Source organism: Ochotona curzoniae, unplaced genomic scaffold (genome assembly GCF_017591425.1).
Source record: "Ochotona curzoniae isolate NIBS_2020 unplaced genomic scaffold, NIBS_Ocur_1.0 contig_2210, whole genome shotgun sequence".
NCBI classification, from domain to species: domain Eukaryota; kingdom Metazoa; phylum Chordata; class Mammalia; order Lagomorpha; family Ochotonidae; genus Ochotona; species Ochotona curzoniae.
In genome coordinates this window covers 7,414,603-7,436,386 of record NW_024465369.1, presented here as the reverse complement: position 1 = coordinate 7,436,386, position 21,784 = coordinate 7,414,603, and the positions used below count along the sequence as shown (strand labels likewise).

The 21,784-nt window shown below is 35.4% G+C and overlaps 1 protein-coding gene across 1 annotated transcript in view; it reads left to right on the top strand.

The window, feature by feature from the left end:
• Positions 1 to 21,784, top strand: part of LRP1B (LDL receptor related protein 1B) — a 1,301,643-nt gene that overhangs the window by 1,203,317 nt on the left and 76,542 nt on the right. The window contains exons 77-82 of the mRNA XM_040971988.1: positions 1,563 to 1,786; positions 2,791 to 2,897; positions 13,109 to 13,225; positions 14,401 to 14,574; positions 16,066 to 16,191; positions 21,605 to 21,769. Of these exons, the coding sequence (XP_040827922.1) occupies positions 1,563 to 1,786; positions 2,791 to 2,897; positions 13,109 to 13,225; positions 14,401 to 14,574; positions 16,066 to 16,191; positions 21,605 to 21,769 (913 nt within the window). The remainder of the gene's footprint in view (positions 1 to 1,562; positions 1,787 to 2,790; positions 2,898 to 13,108; positions 13,226 to 14,400; positions 14,575 to 16,065; positions 16,192 to 21,604; positions 21,770 to 21,784) is intronic.

Here is a 21,784-nt window from a genome sequence, read left to right as displayed (position 1 = left end):
TGTAATATCAATGACAGACTGGAGTTTTCCTCATAAAAATGTTAGATACAATATCTGTACTGCATTTTTTCTTTCAATATTAGAATCAAATTGTATCTGATAGGATTAAGTTTATTCAGATCTTGATAACATTGCTAAAAGCAATATAAAAATTGTGAAACCCATGCATATGAGGTGAATTTATAAAGACCATGAAAATGTGTAGTGTGTAAAAAATTTTACTGGTATTTCAAAATTAATTTTAGTTTTGCACAACTCTTTGGTATGTTAGCAAAATTTCTTTGAAACATTTTCTACCCATTGTTCTTCAATCTAAGGATGTAAGTTCAGAAAATTACATATATATATTATATTTTTAACTCAACATATATACTTTATGACTCAGTGATTTGGTCCTGATAACTCAACAGAACTTAGTGGTGCTGTGAACCAAAAAACGTGCACAGAAACATTTATAATTCTGCTTTCAATGACTAAAAAATATAAACAAACCAAGTACACACATGATCTGTGAGCAAACTCTAATACTGTTCAACTATAAAAATTTTAATAACAGGGCCCGGCCGGTGGTGCAAGTGGTTAAAGGTCCTCGCCTTGCACGCCCGGGATCCCATATGGGCGCCGGTTCTAATCCTGGCAGCCCCGCTTCCCTTCCAGCTCCCTGCCTGTGGCCTGGGAAAGCAGCAGAGGACGGCCCAAAGCTTTGGGAACCTGCACCCAAGTGCGAGACCCGGAAGAGGCTCCTGGCTTCGGATTGGCATAGTATCGACCCGTTGCGCTCACTTGGGGAGTGAATCATCGGACGGAAGATCTTCCTCTCTGTCTCTCCTCTCTGTATATCTGCCTTTCCAATAAAAAAAATAATAAAAATAAATCTTAAAAAAAATTTTAATAACAAAATGAGGTGGATGTTTGGCAAAACTGCTTAGGATGTTCATATCTCATGATAGATTCCTTGATTCAAGTCCAGCTGCAAAACTTACTTGAGCTTCCTGCTCGTTCAAGCTCTGCAGGATGAACTGTGATGACAGTTGGTTTCTGCCAAGCAAGGGAACCTGGGCTGGCTTCTAGTCTCCTAGCTTTAACCTCAACTTGGTTTTGGACATTACAAGCATTTTCGGAGTGAAGCACTACATAGGAGCTCTCTCTTTTCCCTTCTCTTTCTCTCGCTCAGTCTGCAGTCTCCTTTTCATATGAATAAATTAAAATAGCTGACACATAATGTAATAGTGTAATTTAACTGGGATGGCAATAAAAAATCAGGGGCAGTCCAGTATGATTCTGTTAATATAGATTTACATGAATTACTCAGTGGTATTACTAGAACTGTCACTCTCAGTAGAAAAATGACTAAGACGGGTCTTCAGAGAAACTGATGATTCTCAAAATACGTTTAAGTAGTTATTAAGAAACTGTAAATTAATAGTTTATACATCTATTGATTGAAATTAATATTTGGAAATTATGTAACTGTTAATGACTCAATGTATGATTCTACCACCGTTTACTCTATAAATTACAAAACTCATTCTTTAAACTACTGTGATGTGTTTTTCTTTCAGTGTCCTGAATTTAAAAGGCCCAGAGATATTGCAGTTGACTGGGTTGCTGGAAATATATATTGGACTGACCATTCTAGAATGCACTGGTTCAGTTATTACACCACTCACTGGACAAGTCTGAGGTATTCTATCAATGTCGGGCAGGTGAATGGCCCCAACTGCACAAGACTGTTGACCAACATGGCTGGAGAACCATATGCCATTGCTGTCAATCCTAAGAGAGGGTAGGTTAATGACATAATTTTTACATTCCTTGATATGAGTTCTAATTTTAGTGATTATAGTATGACTTGTATTTCTGTGATGAGTGCTCAGCATATAACAGATTCACAAGACATTGAAAAATATCTTTATGCTTCATGCAAAAGGATATATATTAAATGGTGACACAAATTACATTTTCCCCTAACTGGTTATTACATTATTTCTTTAGTGAGCATATGTATCTGTATGTGAGTATCTTACAGGTTGTATCACAAAAAAATTAGATGACAATCGTTTGACTGTTATTGTTAGCTTTAAATTGAATTGCCAAAATATTAAAATATTATATGTAGACTGTTTATGTTTCTGGATAATTGCGATCATAATAAATAAAAGAATGTGCTAAACAGTTTGATACAAGCATTTTTATTCTTTTATATGAAGATGTGACACCTGAGAAATATCCAAAAAGGAAATAAGGAAATTAAATTATCCTTTTTATCACTCAAAGTAGAAAGTGGATGACTACATTCTCAGTAAAAAACAACAAAAAAGGAAAATTTCTTTGGCTTTTGAAATGATACAGTGCGTTGTCTTTTAAAGCACAAAATACTTTCTGCTTGAGAAACTAATAACTTCAGTAGTGAAAACATCAAAACACATGGATTCAGTATCTGAATATTCTCTCAGAAAAAGATCCTGAAGTGATGGAAGTTGTTTTCTCTTAAGATTTTAATGAAAGTTCAAAATTGAACTTTGGACATCAAATGATAGGCTGTGGTCTGTTTTAATAAATAGTGATCTTCTAATGTGAGTGTAAGTGGGATAAATGCAATTGGAAACAGTTGATGTTCAGAACTGTCTATTGTAAGTTCCCATGGTGTAGGTTCTGAGTAGAGTCCTGAACCTTGTTTTGACTTCTTGGGAACATTACATAAATGTAACCTAGAGAGATATTTCTTTAGAGAACAAGTCTGTTAGTGTCAGCACCATCTCCATGTTACTCTCCATGATTTCTCTTCAGGATGATGTACTGGACAGTCATCGGAGACCACTCCCATATAGAGGAAGCAGCCATGGATGGTACACTAAGAAGAATTTTAGTACAAAAGAACTTACAGAGACCCACAGGTATGCTGTCTTTCTAACACACTCTAAAATGTGAACTAGTGTGCTAATCTCATTAGCATTAGCAATTCATTTTTAGATTCATGGGCAGTATAATCATTTTTACCAGTGGGGAAAAAAAAAACCCGTGATTTTCTAGAAGTCACTATCATTTCGCGTTCTATTTTCCCAATTTGAAAATCAGGTCATTATCACACTGCCATAACACACTATGATAGCAGGTAAAATAGAAAATTAGTTCAATTACAAGATTATTAGTAGGATTTCAAGTATATGAAATTATAGCATATGGCTAGTTCAGGATATTTTACACATATATATTAATGTTGCTGTAGTGAATGATAATATTTCTAAAGGGTAATAAGACAAAAAAGTGACAAATTCGAAATATATTTTTGTGGAAAACAGGTTTTATGAGCCCTTAGCAGAGAGCCCATCACAATCTGGCTCCTGTTTCCCTCTCAAGTGTTCCATCCAGATTTTTACTCTGTACTCTCAGGACCTTCCATGGGCTCGAGCCTGTTTGAGTGCATTGTCTCTCTCCTATGTTTTTTCCTACAAGCTCCCCTATCAAAAAACTCCCTCATTACTTTTCCAAAGCTAGATGAATAAGTCCTACCTTGAAAGGTCTAACTTTAGCACTTCTTCAAAAAAAAACAAGTTCAGGTTTCAGGAGCCTAAAGCACTCTGTGCCACCCATTCCACTCACTGACTCTTATCAAAAATATGGGATGCATTATCCATAAAACATACCATCTAATACTTAAGTTTTTATTCATAGTATAGAATGTATGTATAAATATACATACATATATTTGTATTTTTTAATGCATCCATGCCTTGCAATTAGTAAGATTGTTGTTACTCTTTTGGGGAAATGTAGTGTTTAGAATTTATCATAGTTACGTATGTGTATTCCCATTGAGTAATTTGGTAAGTACTGATTGCGTACCAGCAATGTGCTGGAAAATATTCCAAATGCAAAAGAAGGATTTTGGTGCCCTTATGAAATAAGTCCCTTCTTCAAGAAGCTTATCTGTGTAAAGAGGACAAAATGTATATTTCTATACAATGTCAAAGTACCATGTAGAAAAAAGGTATAGTGCAGGAAGTACAGTTTAGGGAGATAATGTTAGAGGTATGACTATGAGAGATGTCAACTCTTGAAAGGGAATATTTAAGGACCAATGAATAAAAATAAGGCAGTCTGTGTAAATGTGAGGGGAAAAAATTCCAAGAAGAGATACTAGTAACACATGTGTTAGGATCCAGTTTAGCATGTGTCAAAAACAACTACGTAAAACTACGTAAACCATTCAGCAAGAAGGTAGACGTGAGGGTAGCACCCTGAAATGCTGGGGACCACTTGTAAGAACTGGATTCCATTTTAGGTCTCGGGGTGCCCTTGGGGAGTTTTGCAGGGGAGAATAAGTGACATGACTTGCTCAAATAATTCTCACTGTTCCTTGTATCCCTTCATTTCCTTCTTTTACACATTATTTTTTAACTGATAGATAAAATTACGTATGTTTATGAGGTACCACATATTTGTTGTACCTTCTTTGTTCTAAACTCTTCATATGTCATTTATTTAATGGCTACTATTGAATAGTCACAAAATTAATAATACCTTAACATTTTACAAACCCATGGTGCATGTAACACGTTTTTATTTTAAAGAGTGACTCTGGCAAAAGTTTGTGGAACTGCCTACAGGATCATGCTTTAAAAGGAGCCTGATATTGAGATTCTGTGTAAAAAATAGATATGAAGAGAGAGTTCTCCTGGTGAATCCCATAAAAGGTGGAGACGGGAGAAGTCCCAGTGAAGTCTTGCCTCAGGTCAAAACTAGTCAAGACTTGAGCTCCTGGGGATGTATTACTCAACACAAAACCCATGTGGGAGGGAAGAAGGTCACCTTTGATTTGAGCCTGTCGGATGGACTTCCGACTCTAACTTCAAAGCAGCAGTATTCCAATCAGTTGAGTGCAAATCTCTGAGTAAGGAGAGCAAGGGCCAACCCTCTACTGTGAAAATAGAAATTTTGAAACGAGCAGCTTTTCATCTTCCAAGAGAAATCCAGCCACACACCAAAGCATCCTCTACAGTGGTCCAAGCTGAAGGTGCATGTTAGGATCATCTTCAAGGTGAAAATCATGCTGCTTTATGCTATGAGGAGCTTAGAGATGACCTTGACACAGTCCTTTTTTTCAGGAAGTTTACATTCAAAAAAGAAAAATCTGAGGCTTGCAAAAAAGTGTAGACTTTGTCAAATGTGAGGAAGGTTTAATGCTTTATGATATGATCAGAGCTCAGAGTTGACAAAGGTTATCTCTAATGCAGAAAAACTATGCGCAAAGTGTCACTTGAGGAAGTGCTTGGAGGCTAAGTAGTCATTTAAAAGGTGATCAGATAATCCATCCATCATGAGGGCATTTTTTGTAAAGGTATAATTTCAAGTTAGTACTTCTAGTTTGAGTCCCGTGAGAATAATTTTTCTGAATATTCTGGGATGAACTTAACTTCAAACTTAAGTTTTACATTATCAAGCCAAAACATAATAACTGACTTAAAATGATGATGCATTTGTTATATGAGGTAGTATTCTGAGCCAAGGGCCACAAAATAGAGCAAATGGGGAATTCTGCTGGTGTTACAGTTCAGGGTATACCCAGAAAGGACAGATAGGGCAAAGTAACATAAGATAGAAATAGAAGATCTTAAATATCAAGGTGTTTCGTCATGACTTTTTAAATCTAGCATTGAACCATTACTAGCTTATATGCATTGTGATTCATGGAGAGGTATGAATAAAGAAGGCTTTCTGGCACACTGATTTAGCAGCCCTGGGACAATGAGCTAAGTAGAAGAGACAAAGACAAAAATCAATTGTCATTAGTGGCCTAGGTAAGTATAGACGGGTATCATGACTGAAATAAAAACTGAGATAAAAGAGGAACAGTTATGTAAGGAACAACAGCTAAAAACAGAAGCAAGATATAAGTTGGATGTGTACAGAAATATATATGCGCATTTATACATATATATTTGTGTGCACGTGGTGTTGGTGTATCAATATTTTAAGAGAAATAAAGTCTCAAAAATTCACTGTTCAGATTAATCTGCTGAACCATGTGGAAGAATAGGATGGGAAGTGATCTTGTCATTCAAAGTAAAAAATGGAGCAAAAGGCATAGATATAAGACATGGAATTGTAAACAAGTCCAAGAGCATAGAAACAAACTGGAGAGTGACAAGAGATGAGACTAGCAAAGGCAGGCAAGGATCATCTCCCAAGTCTTAGAGACTTGTTCAAGCACTTTTGACTCATTTGTCTTAAGTAGCTAACACAAACGACTTAGTCATCCCCGTGCACATGACAAGAAGTTGATTAGTATGAAGCTACCAAGGCCATAGAGGCTGTATATATATGTATATTTTGATAAGATTCATTTTTCATTTGAAATTCAAAGTTATGCAAAGAGAGGACTAGACAGAGAGGAAAAAACTCTTCCAACTTCTAATTCATTCTCCACAGTGTCATAGCAATCAGGGCTGGACAAAACTAAAGATAGGACCAGGAGCTTTATCCAGGTCTCCTTCTTGGGTGCAGGAATCCAAGCCCTTGTGCCATCTTCTGCTTCTCCCAAGCAGTGACTAGGAAGCTGGATTAGCAGATGCATCCAAGAACTGGCACCCATATGGACTGATTACATCAGAGGCAGTACTTGAGCCATTTACACAAAAATGATGGTTTGATAAGTGGTTCATTGCCATCAACTCTGTTCTAGAACTTTTCCATACACAGGAATCAACTCTTTAAAAAAATTCGTTATTTCATTCAACCAGTACTTATTGAGCATTTAGCATGTGGTAAGCATACCTGGCATTGAGATTGCTCACTTTTTCGTGTTGTACTGATATGTACATTTTCATGAACGATAAAAGGATAGGGAAGGAGCAGAAAACTATATTTAAGAAGTCTTCTTTGGGCCTGGCACAGTGCTCTAGTGGCCCCTGGATCCCATATGGGCAGACCTGTTTCCCATCCTGCTCCCTGCTTGCAGTCAAGGACGGCCCAAAGCCTTGGGACTCTGACCCTCATGGGAAACCTGGAAGAGTCTCCTGGCTTCAGATCAGCACAGCGCCAGCCATGGCAGCCACTTGGGAAGTGAGTCATTGGATGGAAGATCTTCTCTGTCTCTCCTCCTCTCTGCATATCTGCCTTTCCCATAAAAATAAATATTTTTTTTAAAAGGAAGTCTGTTTTAAAGTAAGTTATTAAATGTTTCATGATATAAACAAAAGATTAAAAGAAGAATAGAGTTGTAATTGGGACGGGTAGCTTGCAGTGTCACATTTTCAGGATATCAGAGAAACCAAGTGGAGAAGGTGGCACTCAAGCACAGTTATTTAATGTTAATTTATGCAAAGCCCAATGTTGTGAGCAAGCTGAATCAGTCAGTGAAGTTATGCCAGTTCTAGTTCAAAATTTTAGTTCTGGAACTCAAAGTGGAACTTGAAATTTGCCTTAGAGAATTAACAACAGAGAGTACATATTTTCTGAGATGCTTTCATTTAGGAGTCTAGAATCCCATGGGAGTGCCAGTTCAAGTCCTAGCTGCTCCAGTTGGAATCTCTGTTAATATGCCTAAGAAGCAGGAACAGACAGCCCAGGCCCTTGGGTCCTTGCTACTCCTATACACAGCCCACACAGCATTCCAAGCTCCTGGTTGCATATTGGCTCAGTCACCGCCATATGACCATTCAGGCAGTAGGTAGATTTCTCTCTTTTTCTCTCTCTCCCCCACCTCTCCCTCCCACTCTCTTTTTCTCCTCTTCTCCCCTTCCTTTCCCTATCCATCTTACTATTTCTCTATAACTCTTTCAAATAATCAGTTTTTTAAAAAAGTGGATACTCCAAAGAATCTACAACACAAGAAAATCACAGGAAAGTCAGTATTGTAATAGCTAAAAGAAGAAATTCAAAATGAAGAGGGTATACACTGTTAGGTATAGAATAATACCTTATATAGAAAAAAAATATTTGCCAGTAGAAAGTTCATAAGCTTTTCAATTAGGCTTGAGTTAAAACTGAGTAAATTGTATAAATGGTAAAGCATCAGCTTACTTATTAGTGAAATGGAAATGAAAATGTTGACCTTAGAGGGAATTTGTAATAATTCATTTAAATTAATTCAATCATAATTCAATTAGACTCATTAGTATAATTACTGAATGTCTTGGGGCCAATAATAATTATAAGAATAGTGTGCCATATACTGTTAAAGTCTTACATAAATATTTCAGATAATGTCTGCCATAACTCCCTAACAGTAACAATTATATTTATCTACATTTTAACATGTCATTTAGGCAGACGGTAATTTGGACAGCAGTTAAGATACCTCTTGGGATGTCCTTAGCATGTTGTCTAGTGTCTGGGACTAATTCCAGCTCTTCTCCAATTCCATCCTCAAGGGAATGCAAACCCTAAGCTCAAGAAGTTGTGTCCCTGATACCCATGTGAAAGATTTAGTTGAGTTCCCAAGCCTTAGCTTCTTTGTGCCAATTTTAGTTTAATTTTAGTGTATATAAATATGCACTCTGTTGTCAAGGTGTCATCTTAAAACCAGGGACCCTAACAAACCTCATTTCCTGAAAATATAAAATCCTGTTCCTTACATTTTAAGTTTGAATAAGATGCTACTTTAATCAATCCACGAATGACACATCCCCTGAGATGAAGTTTATTTGGTGTACTCTATATTGATGATATATGCTTAGATGGATGAAACAGGGAGGGCTTTGAATTTTTATACCTATCCCATCAGATAACAACCAGTGAATTCCAGCATTGGAATTCTTCTGTCTGATCAAGTAATTCAGAGGAGCTACTGTCACTGCACACTTGCTAAAATCATGACAACCACTGAGGTTTTTAGTGCTCATTTGTTCGTATATGGCACTTGATCTACTGGTTTTAATGAGTCAGTGTACAATTCTTTAATGAACATTGTTTTATTAAAAAGTATGCTTTTTAAAAAAAGATGCTTCTGTGGTCAGTATTGTGGTATATCAGGTTAAGCCATAGCCTGCAAGCGCACCAGTTCAAGTTCTGGCTACTCCAATTCTGATCCAACCCGGGGGGTGGGGAGGGGTCAATGCTTGGAGTACTTGAGTCCCATTTGGGGAGTGAACTAACAAATGGACAATCTTTCTATCTTTTCCTCTCTCTCGGCTTGTCTGTAATTCTGCCTTTCAAATAAATAAAATAAATAATTTTAAAACCATGTGTTAAATAATATTTTTTTAAAAAAATGCTTCTCTCCATTTCCTGCATTCTATGAGCATGGTCTCCCTAGCTATATTCCTTAGGTCTAATTAACAAAACAGAAAAGGGGGATTTGTAGGACAACTGATAGGACAATATTTACATGAGAATAATTGATTGGATACCATTTGCCTGGAGACAGTTGATTGGATATATTTGAATGAGAACAATTGATTATATATACAAAACAAAGAAAGGTGCTTCCTTCCTAGGCAGGGAACCAGGATCCTGCAGACCAAGGCAAGGAGTCTCCCTCTTACTGTTGAAATTTAAATGCCGCAAACCCTCTTGCTTGTGCCTACGGGACTCTTAGTCCTTAAAAGTCTGCTCCTGTTAATAAACTTTGGCTGTTCACCATTAAAAAAAAATGTGTTGAATGAAGTGATGAATTCTTACACCTTACTCTGAACCATGAGATGGTTTATAAGATTTAAGACACAATAATATTAAGCTCTTATTAAATGCATGCACTATGGTCTAGTTTAAGCCATTTCTATCACGTGGTAAGTCAGTGGTGTGCACCATGTGAGCAGAAACAGGAACTGGTTTGTTTTGTGAAGGTTACTTTGGCAGTGTATGGTTGAAACAAGGTACCCCAGGAATATATGTTGAGTTAATGAATGTTTGATCAGATAAAGGAAGTTTTCTGTTCTTTTCTTTCATGGAAGGATATATATTACTCCATGACATTGACTAAATACATTTTCCATCCTTATCTGGAAGCCTGTCTGTGCACCACATATCTTCCAGAAATTGTTATTTTAGAGAGAATAAAGAATGAATGTCTCTGGACATGTCATAGTGGCTTCTTGAGACAAGCACATTGATTTTTACTGGTTTAACAAAAAAAGACAATCCAGTTATAAAGAATGAATAAAAATTTTGACTCTTAAGGTATTATTTTCGTGGCACTATTTTAAATACCTATGTACATATGTAACAAGAATAAATTTTGTGTATTTTGAAACCCAGGACCAATAGATGATCTATCACATGCATAATTTTAATGTGTTTTAAAAATAAATTTTGTTTAGTGCCAGATGTCTTCATTCATTTTAGGTCCAATTAATCCCTCTTAATGCAAGAATATGGTAGTGCACACTTGCTGCTTATTACTTATTCATTATGATTTTCCCTGAAAACCTGATGCATACAGTCTTTCTGTTTCTGGAAAGTCAGTCATTTAAATTTATTGCCCTCCCAAGTATTTCCTCTAAACTATCATACTGGTACTCTGGCAAATTCTCTCAAGCTCGTGTTTCTCATTTTCTTATTTTTACATACTTTAAGGAAAATAGGGGAACTAATAGGGAAAATAGTAGGAAGAGTTGGGGGTATTTATGCATACAGTAAATATGAGAACAGACAACCCCAAGGATGTAATAATAGTGATAATTATGTGAGATAAAGAATTAAGAAAATAACAATATGTTTAGTGCAATTATCATTTAGCACATTTATTAATTTTGTATTTTTATCATGTATGAACCTGTCAAGTTATTATGTTTGATGAAAGTAACTTTGAAATCTACTTCAAATTTTCTGTATTTTTACTAAGTTCTAACTCTTTGTCATTTCTAGTTCAGATAAGAGTTTTCTGAGAATTGATTTTTTTTCACTTTATTATTGGTTCTTTATTAAAGATCAAAAGGAGATGTGATATTTTTAAAGATAGATACAAACTTGTTCTTTTATATCAACTTGATTCTCATCAGTGTAACAGGAAGTTACTTGATTCCTTTATTAAATTTTTAATTTAAGAGACTATCTCTTTTATTAAAGAGCTTAAGGAAAAAATCAAAGTCATTGATTTTAGTGTATTTTGGAATATGAATCCCACTCCTAAACACTGTTATATAATTTTTATCTAGATGTAATTGCACTCAGTAGTACAGTGTGTGACCACAACTGGTAAAGATGAGTTTTTGTTAGACAAGCCTAGACCAAAATAATACAATATATGACACTTCTGAGGATCTTTTAGAACTGCTAAGTCTGAAAAACAGTATTGTTTATTAAAGTGGATTATATCATCATTTATTATTTTCTATGATTAGCAAATTTACTGTTTTTAAGTATAAAACCAATTTTATTGGGGATAGGCATTTGCTTTATTTTCTTATTAAACTGTATTCACACAAAAAGAAAAAAAACTTTCAACTCTTTCTGGACAACTCTTTTTGCACTATATTGGTAGAAGCAGAAAATTGGATCATTTTATGGTTCATGTTATTCATAATTATCCATGAAGAAGCCAAACCATAACTCTTAACATTACTACAAATAGCAAATTAATCAATGAGCAGAAACCATTAAAACATGGCCCACTTGCTTTAATTGCTAAGCCATTTCTCAGCGGCTGGTTGGGCATGGTTTGTCTTTTCATTTTACCCAGGGGGTAATATTTGTGCTTAGTTTAATTACATTTGGCTAAAATCTATATACACAATTTTATTTTCATCATAGCTTTTTTATTCTTTGGATTGCAAGGTCTTAGTATTCACAGAATGCATGTATATCATAAAAACAACAATATTTTCCATTCTGTTCTCTTGTCTTTGAAATGTCCTTCAGTTTAATAAGCATTCTAGTTTTGAAAATTATTACCATATAGCTTCCAGATTCATTTTAATCATTTTGCGTTATAAGTATGCAATATGTCATAACCAAAGACACTCTATGTCACAAGAGTTAAACTTACATTGCTATGAAGACTTAGTATATAGATTTATCTGTCAAAGATCTTATTCTTCTATGTTAATGGAAATGTAACTTCTATGTATTGATGGTATTTTAGCAAGAAAATAAAAGCTAGACTCTTGTCAAGGTAGCAAAATGCAAATAGAATATTAAATACATAGGAAAATAAGGTTTTTAGCCAACCATTAAGGCCGTTGTTATTTACTTACAGTTGCCTGTTGTAAATGAAGACAAGTGAACTTCCAGTAAATTAATGATTACTGGAAAAATTGAAGCATCATTAGAAGCTTAATTAAGGGATTTACTATTTTTTCCCCACTATACACATTCATCTTCAGCATGCACGCACAAAGGTGCTTCAAGGCACTGTATACCATCTTCACACTGATAAACTATCTCATGGTTAGATCTGTGAACTTTTTATATTCTGAAAGCTGTATCTTTGTAATGTAATTTAAAATATATCCAATGACCCCAAGTAATTTAAATGATGGTAGATAGATGATTCAACTAATGAACTCTTGCAGTGTATACTATAAAATTTGAAATATCACAAGTCTAACAGGAAATAGCTTTGCTCAGGAACCCAGTATGTAAAGAAAATTTACATGGAATGCCCTCATCCCATATAGGAGTGCCAGTTCAAATCTCAGCTAACTCTGCCATTCCAAACCAGCTTCTTGCAACAAGTGGCCATCAGAACACTAAGTTCTCGACACTAGGATTGGCATCCATATGATGTTTCTGGCTCCTGTCTTCAATTGGCCCAACCTTTGCTGTTGTAGGATATTGGCAAGGGGACTAAGGGATAGAACCTCTCTCTCCCTCTGTCTCTTTCTCTCTCCCTCTCTATATCTGCATTTCAAATAAACACATAAATCTCAACTTTTTAATCCAAAGTAAGTCAACAAGTATAGGGAGGAAGTATATTTAGTATAAATTTCTTCATGTGGCATGGTTTATTAAATAAGTAATATCTAATCTCAACACATTAGTTGGAGAAAAGAATTGTGTGATTTGGTGAAATTTTCTTAACATGTAAATAGAATGGTGTATACTGGGTAATTTCTGTGATACTGGAAGACAAACATGAATCATAAACATACAGGAAGAAACAGAAGTTTAATTTGGAACAAGCGCTGATGGTTTTCCTGGTGTGTTGAGGCATATTGTTTTGCAGGTCTGGCAGTGGATCATTTCAGTGAACGCATCTACTGGGCTGACTTTGAACTCTCCGTTATTGGCAGTGTTTTCTATGATGGTTCTGATTCAGTGGTCTCTGTCAGCAGCAAGCAAGGTTTGTGAAGGGCCTTTGGCTTTGTTTTTAATTGTTTTGGGAAGCATTATACAATACTACATAAATACAGGTATGAAAATTTGTATTCTGAATTTTCTTAAACTTTTTCCACTTTCAGATCTTAAAATGATATAAACATCTTTGTTCGTTCAATGATAACAGTAAAGTCAGGGTAGAAGAACTTGATTTAGACACGTGTCAGTTTTTACTGCCTTCATTTAGAAAATCATTTCATCATGTTGCTTTCTGTGATTAATCCATTCTGAGCAAGGCACTCCAAGTGGTCAAGATGAGCACCTGCGAACACTAAATTTTGCTTCAAATTCAAGCAACAATAACTGGTAAAACATAACAGGAACAATTATGGTTACTGACAAAACCCTCATCCCACGAGAAAAGCAGAGTGTGGAAAATGGAAATTTACTTTTACTGCACCTGACCACAGAATGCACTTGTTTTCCTGTGTTGCTGCATCCTTGTCTGTCTCTACCTCTCAGCCCACCCCACAGCTCTTGCCTTCCTTTCTTTTTTGCTAAATTGAGTTTCTGTTATTTATCTTTCTTTCCCTTTGATTCACCAACTCTTTTCCTATACTTCTCCCATCAGACTGAATGCCTATCCCTCTATTATCTGTATCAAAAATAGACAAAAGAAAAATACACTAACATTGTATTGTGCCCTTGATTAATATGAGTGAAAATTCTATCAAGGACCCTGGATGGGAAGACATACACATGCAGTAGTTGATATTGGTCTTTTTTTTTTCTTAAGGCTAAGTATACATTTCATTGTTTTCAGATAGGTTGAAGAAACTATATTAGCATAAAAGTTATTCTATGCATTATAACTTTGTAGCTACCTATTTTATACATCAGAGAGGATTAGTTCCTTGTTAGGCTTTTCTTTTGTTAAGTGCACCACAGAGAATGTAATAAACCCCTCAAAATGCTGTGGGATGATGAGGAAGATTAAAGTAAAGATTATTATTTTTAATTGTGAGTGACATGTTTAGTAACTTGCAAATACCAACTGCCAGGGAATTACTTGTACCTGCTTCATATCTAATATTAAAAATATTCCAATTTTATGTGATCTTGGAAAAAACTCAGTTCTGAAGTCTAATGTCTTGATACATACCTTATAATTTTTATTCCCTCATCTTTTAAAACTTCTAGGTTTATTACATCCACATAGAATTGATATCTTTGAAGATTACATATATGGTGCAGGACCTAAAAGTGGTGTGTTTCGAGTTCAAAAATTTGGTCATGGCTCAGTAGAGTTCCTAGCTTTAGATGTTGATAAAACAAAAGGTGTTTTGATATCTCACCGCTATAAACAACTAGACTGTAAGTACAATATTTTATAAAGTTTTCTACTGCTGAATTATTTTCTCTTTTATCTCTCAAAATAATGTATGTTAAGATATCGTAACGATTTCATTCTTTATCCCAGTAAATGACGTTAATGCCCATGTCATCAGAACAAAATCCAAGTTAAGATAATGTAGAAGTTGGCTCTTTTCATGAAAAAAAGAAATGACCTTGCAATAAAACAATCTATTTTCCTTTTTCCCCATATACTATTAAAAACCAGAGGCTATGGATGTGAGCTGTGGAAGTTAAATTTAATCTTAGGCATTTTGAATCATTTCACTAATAGCCAAGTAGCTATCAGTGCACTATGCTAACATTTGAACTTTAAAAATATGCAAGGACAACCCCTCCCAAGTGTTGTGCAGGTATTTTCCAAGATTGCTTATCTAATTTGTTCTTGGTGCTATGCCCCTTAGAAAGAGGTATGTAGATAAAATAATTGTAAAATATATGCTGCAAATACAGATACCGAAATCATTGAAGATTAGGGTAAAACAAATGGCTGAAATTCTAGCAATATCTTCAATGTATCTGAAACTGTTTAAATTCATCACCTGTTTATGGTAAATAAGTAGAAATTGCATTTTGTTCAATACAGTTATCTGAATGTGTACGTAAATTAGTTTGAGTTATAAATGAAAAAAATCATGGTTTCCTAAAATCTTCCTGTTACACCACGGTTTTTCTGCCACTGACCAATCATTTGAAAGTTAATATGAGGAATTCTCTTATTTTTTAGTTCTACTCAATTCAGAGTTGTAATCAATTATTGCTATATTTAAAAAAACATAAAGCTTTATTCTGAATGAAAGAGGTATTTACACAGAAAGAAATTTTAAGTCATCGGTTCAGTTACCTTTTTATCATTCCTATCCCATTGCAACTAATCTCCAGGGATGCCTCAGAAATCAACTATGACTGTAAAGAATGCTAATTAGATAAACCTCTACACCAAAATAATCATAGCATACATTTACACATGCACACAAACTGCTTGCCTGATCGAAAGAAAAGCATTTTTAACAGGGGTTTTAGAAAAACAAAAGTAATATCTTTTGCTTGTCTGTGTTTTGAACTGACACATATAGATTTTCCGTCTTTGTAAATACCAGAGGGAAGTCTTCTGAAGATCTCAAAGAAGGACTGCATCCCCGAAGACGTCAGTTGGCTTTGCTTTGAAACAAACTGCAATTTGCGTTCCAAAACCATTTTTTTTTCTTTGCCAAAATGCAATTACAAACCGCAATAAAGAGTGGCCAGCTATAGATCTGAATAATTTCTTTTCCCTTTTGGGAAGTGTAATTAGGACAAATTTCTTACTAATGAAATTTCTCTTCATCTATAATCAAGAATGATAATAATGTAGAGTTTGTTAATTTACCATTTCAACTTACTGCACATCGTACCCCTGAAGCTTATCTCTCCTTGCACATCTCTTTATTTTTCTTTGTTTATTTTCTTCAGTACCAAACCCTTGCTTGGATTTAGCATGTGAATTCCTCTGCTTGCTGAATCCTTCTGGTGCCACCTGTGTATGTCCGGAAGGAAAATACTGGATTAATGGGACCTGCAGGGATGCCAACCCGTTAGGTAGGTGTACTTCATTATTATTTTCAACGTTCATGATTATGGTAAATGTTTGCATTATTAAAACTGCAGAACAACAACTCCAAACAAGTTAGATGCCTCGATATTCACAGTTCTAAAGTGTGTAAACTCTGTCTGCAGAACACTGCTTATCAATTCACTTCCATTTGTCCACAAATGAGCATCAGATACCTGTTAAGTACTGAGCAATAGTTTTAAACTTCGAAGTAACTAACAGAATCAAAAGGCATCTTGCTATGGCTTTTGTACCAGAACAGTAAATTATGTTTTTAAGGATGCTGATCCAAAAATCCGGTTATTCATTTAACATGTCCTTACTCGATATATCCTGTATTCCAAAAACTTAGAAACTGCATCTCAGGTTCTTTTGAGGGAAATATAATTAACAATACATGTACATCTTTCACAGGATCATAATAAGCAAGTTGAATACACAAGATTTTGTAATACAGTGTACATTTTAGAAAGCAAGTGATCAATTAAAAATTGAATTACATTTTCACTTCTAGGTGCTAAATGATGAATGCTTAAATAAAAACAAAGTAAACAAAGAAAAGTTGTCTGATGGGAATCACAGCACTTGCTCTTGAATATCCACACAGTCTCACAGTAGATTTCCACATATTCAGAACAAGTCATCATGGGACAATGCACTAATAAGGAAAATTAAAATATGCACTTAGTATCTTTTATGTCACAGACAAAACTTAAGTGCTCCAAATTATGTTGGGATTATAGGCAACTCTTTCCACCAAAATACATGTTTTTCTTATTTATTTATTTTTATTGGAAAAGTGCAAATACAGAGAGGAGGAGAGACAGAGAGGAAGATCTTCCGTCCAATGATTCACTCCCCAAGTGACTGCAATGGCTGGAGCCGAGCCAAACCGAAGCCAGGAGCCAGGAGCTCTTCTGAGTATCCCATGCGGGTGCAGGATCCTAAAGCTTTAGGCTGTCCTCACTGCTTTCCCAGGTCACAAGCAGGGAGCTGTATGGGAAGGAGGGCCGCCAGGATTAGAACCAGCAACCATATGGGATCCCGGGCATGTGCAAGACAAGGACCTTAAGCACTACGCTTTTGTTCCAGGCCCCACCAAAATACATGGTTAGGAAGAGTTCATTGCCAAATTGTCCTTCATGCTTTTTTCCCCTTGGTTGGAAGGAACTCCTCACATGAATAGTGGGCCTTTGCTGTCAGTCAGTGTCTCCACTTCATGATGTATTCTTTTTATTCTCTCTTGATTGTTTTGTGCTGTTTCAAGACTCTTGCCTTTTAGAACATACTCAGAGTGTAACTGTCATAGTTTGTAAAATTCATGGCAAATACCTTTTAGCACATCTCTTTTTAAGCATTTAATATGCAAATCTGAATTGCTGTTTCTGTAGCCAATGGCATAAGTCACAAAGAAGAAAGAGTAAAAAACAGTGTAATTATCCAACTGAAGACAAGTTAGAATTTCCTTTAGGAAATGACTTTCCAGGACCTGCAAAAACAAATTGTGTTGAGTTGAGTGCAAATAAAATAGCAGAGCATTGAAACAGAATGAACTGAATAAACATGGAAACACAGTATGTAAAGAAAATGAGTCAATCATCGCATTTTGTATATAGAATTCACAACACTGTTGAGAATGACAAAGTTGAGACTTTCTTATCAGAGCAGTAACTATACCATTGCTGTTGCTGGATGGGGTCTTTAGTGTGCCACCATACGGCTCATTTGATTGTCTAGCATTTGATAGTAATCAGGTTTACCTTGCTGTGAACCTAAGTGATCCATTCTCACATCTATTAAACATTCCAATCCACTTTGCCTCCACATCACTTGCTATACCCATTTCCAGGGTTCTCAGAAACACCAGAAGTAATGTAGATACAATTCCTAATAGCACAACGTCTTGCAACATGTGACCCATAATCTCTACTGTCGTTACTGTCATAAAGTTGATAAGATAGTGAAATAAGATTTTGGTTGCATTAAATCTGCAAATTATATTGTTTTCTTCTGGAAATAAAGAGTTTGGTTATAGAAGTATGTTTTACTGGAGGCTGATGTTTAGGCACAGCAAGTAAAGCTGCCACCCTTAACACCCATAATTCCAAATGGGCTCCAGTGTGTGTTCCAGTTTCTCCATTTCTGATCCAGCTCCTTGCTAACGGCCTGGTATTGGCAGTATAGGATGGTTCAGTGTTTGGGGCCCTGCCACCTAGGTCGAAGACACAGTTGAAGCTTCTGACTGATGACAATAATGTGATTTAATACTGACTATTTTAGCCAATTGGCGAGAGTGACCAAGCAAATGAGATGCCATTCTAAGTCTCTCTTCCCTATGATTCTGACCTTGCAGTCAATAAAAGCTTTTTTTTTTTTAAAGAAATTTGCTTCACTATTTCAATCAATCCTGCTTAAATGTAGGAACCCAGAAATCCCTTCAAGGCTCATTATTATAATTTAAAAGAACATTTTAAATTTTGTGGAAGGATTGAAATCTTCAAATTTGTCTCTACACACCCAGGCCTTAATAATAAGTGGCTTGAATCCCTTTACTAAGGAGCAGAAATAAGTAGATTTCAGAATTATTGATGGGCATAGATAAATGCCAGTTAATTTTTCCTGACATTAACATTTGATATCGCTAAGGTTGTTCAGTTCTTTATAATTGCTCGCCTTTCTCTAAGCTGTTATTGTTAAATGATGAGCATGGTGAATGTTTTTAATCTTCATGTAAGAAATTTGAAATTCAAATAGTACTCATTCTTGGGGAAGGACTCACCTGCTCATTCCAAAAGTTGATTATAATTGCTGGAGCTTGACTTCTGGAGGTGATTTAGGCATTGACAAAAGCAGCCTTCTTTTTCATTATAGAATTATTAGGGCAGGTTTTGAAAAAATGTAACTCCACTTTCATTTCATTGGGCAGTGCTTTGCTTCTAAATTTACACTGGAAGCATGTTGTAGAAATGCATGAGCTCCAACATATAGGAGTTTTGGGTACCTATATGTATTATCAGGTGAAAATAATACCCTCAAATTCACCCCGTGTGTGATCACGATGCCTGAGGTGCTTATCTTCTCTCTTCCCAGTCTCAGGCTTCGTGAAACACATCATTTTGAATGACTAAAAAATGTGTTGGTAAATTTTAACTGAAACTTATCTTCATTCTGGGTATTTCCCTTAGGAACTGACCCTTTGCTGGAATTTCTCATTTATATTGCAAAGGTGTATCTCCATGTTAACACGACCAAAGCTAAATCACACCTCTGTTTTCTATTGCCCTGTGTTTTTCATTTAACTGTCCTGGTTTAAAACAAAGAACGACCCTTAATTTTTTCTTATTCACTTTATAAATGCTAATTTGTGCTTTTACCTCCCAGTTACCTTCAGAATAATTCATTTAATATTTCATTGCTATGTTTTAGCTCTGTCAACTTCAAACAGTGTATTTTTCAAAAAATCCACCTTACTTGCAGGGTGAAGTCCAAAACCCAGGGCTCTTCCTTTATTCTTCTCTTAGCTGTTCAAAAATGCTGCCTCTTAGGCCCGGTGCGGTGGCACAGTGGTTAAGGTCCTCACCTTGCACGCCCGGGATCCCATATGGGTGCCGGTTCTTTTTTTTTTTTTTTTTTTTTACTGCAATTCTGTTTAATTAAACATACTGGTAAATGAGAAACCTACACCACAGACAACATAAATAACAGATTAGTTTCTGCTGGAAAAATACGGTTCTAATCCCGGCAGCCCCACTTCCCATCCAACTCCCTGCCTGTGGCCTGGGAAAGTGGCCCAAAGCTTTGGGACCCTGCACCCGTGTGGGAGACCCGGAAGAGGCTCCTGGCTTCGAATTGGCATCAACCGTTGCGCTCACTTGGGGAGTGAATCATCAGACCAAAGATCTTCCTCTCTGTCTCTCCTCTCTGTATATCCGTCTTTCCAATAAAAATAAAATAAATCTTTAAAAAGAAATTGCTGCCTCCTTATACCTCCATTCTTCTCATTCTTTCATCTAAATCCATCTACCATCATTTTTATTTAGTTCTTCCCAGGCACATCATGTCATATTCCACTTGTGCTCTCCCTAGGGCACCGTCAGGGCACTCAGGAAATAATGATAAATCAGAATGGCACTGAATGATTTAACTAGATCAGTGCATCAGTTGCTTATGGAAACATACAGTGCATTTTGTCCTATTCCAGATATGATATATAGGTAAAGTCAAGTCAAATTCTCTTTTATGGATAAGTGTGAGTGTCGTATACTTTATATTAACAAACTATTTTATATTTCAAAGTTTTCGAATTTTTATCTTTAAAATTTATCATTTCTTTTAGTATTCAAACTAATATGAACTGAGCTCAGTATTTTTCTTGAAAATCATTTTTGGGGAAATAGAAATCTCAGGTAGTCTACCTTGCATGCCTACCAAGTGACAGAACCAGAACCTAAATGTAGGTCTCATTAAACTTTACTTTGTGAAAGAGTCTATCCAAAAAATTGTGTAGCAATGAAATTAAAAGGTAAATTTATGTCGGTACAGAATGAGTACTAGTAAAAAAGGATCTCTCTTCAAATAGTTTTCTGTACTATAAAACACACACCAATAACTTTCTGTATTTCCACGCCATTCAAACAACTATGACTAGGAAACACTTAAAACTATATACCTATCATTTTTTATGTCATTATTCTCCAAACAATTCAGTTTGACAGTGATTTGTATAACATTTACATTTTGTTAGATATTGCAAATTATCCAGAAATGATTTAAAATATACAAGTTGTATATGTAAGTTACATGCAAATTTTATATCATTTTACATAATAGATTTGAACAGCCAGGAATTTTGACACTTGCAGGTGATTCTGGACCCATTTATCCAAACATTTCAAGAGTTGACAGTACATACAATTGTACGAGGCAAACACAGATACACTTAATATACAGTGGTGTGTGTATAAATGTGTGCATGTATACATATGTATAAGTTTATAAATATACATATTCTATAAGCATATTATGCATGTTTTAATTTAATTTGATGTCAGGCATTCCTAAAAACACTTTGTTCACTTCTACCTTAAAGAACATGTTATGAAAAATACATAATACACTTTAGAAAAGTGCAGTTATCTTTATTGGTTGGTATTTAGCAAAGAAATCATTAATATTATTTCAAGCTGTCAGAAGAATAAAAGGTAATTTCATATTTACTCATTATTCAATAACTCAAATATATCAGTGTGTTGACAGTATTGAATTTTCTTCTCTTTTGTACTTGCAAGCATATTTTATGAAAAGAATAGGAATGATCCTAGTAGGTAAATATTTTTAAATATTCATATTTAGTCATCCATTTAATAATGTGCTAATTTGAACACTTCCTTTCATGACCAGATGATTCATGCAAATTGACTTGTGAAAATGGAGGAAGATGCATTTTAAATGAGAAGGGTGATTTGAGGTGTCACTGTTGGCCTAGTTACTCTGGAGAACGCTGTGAAGTCAATCATTGCAGCAACTACTGTCAAAATGGAGGAACTTGTACACCATCGACTCTGGGTAAATATTTGAATA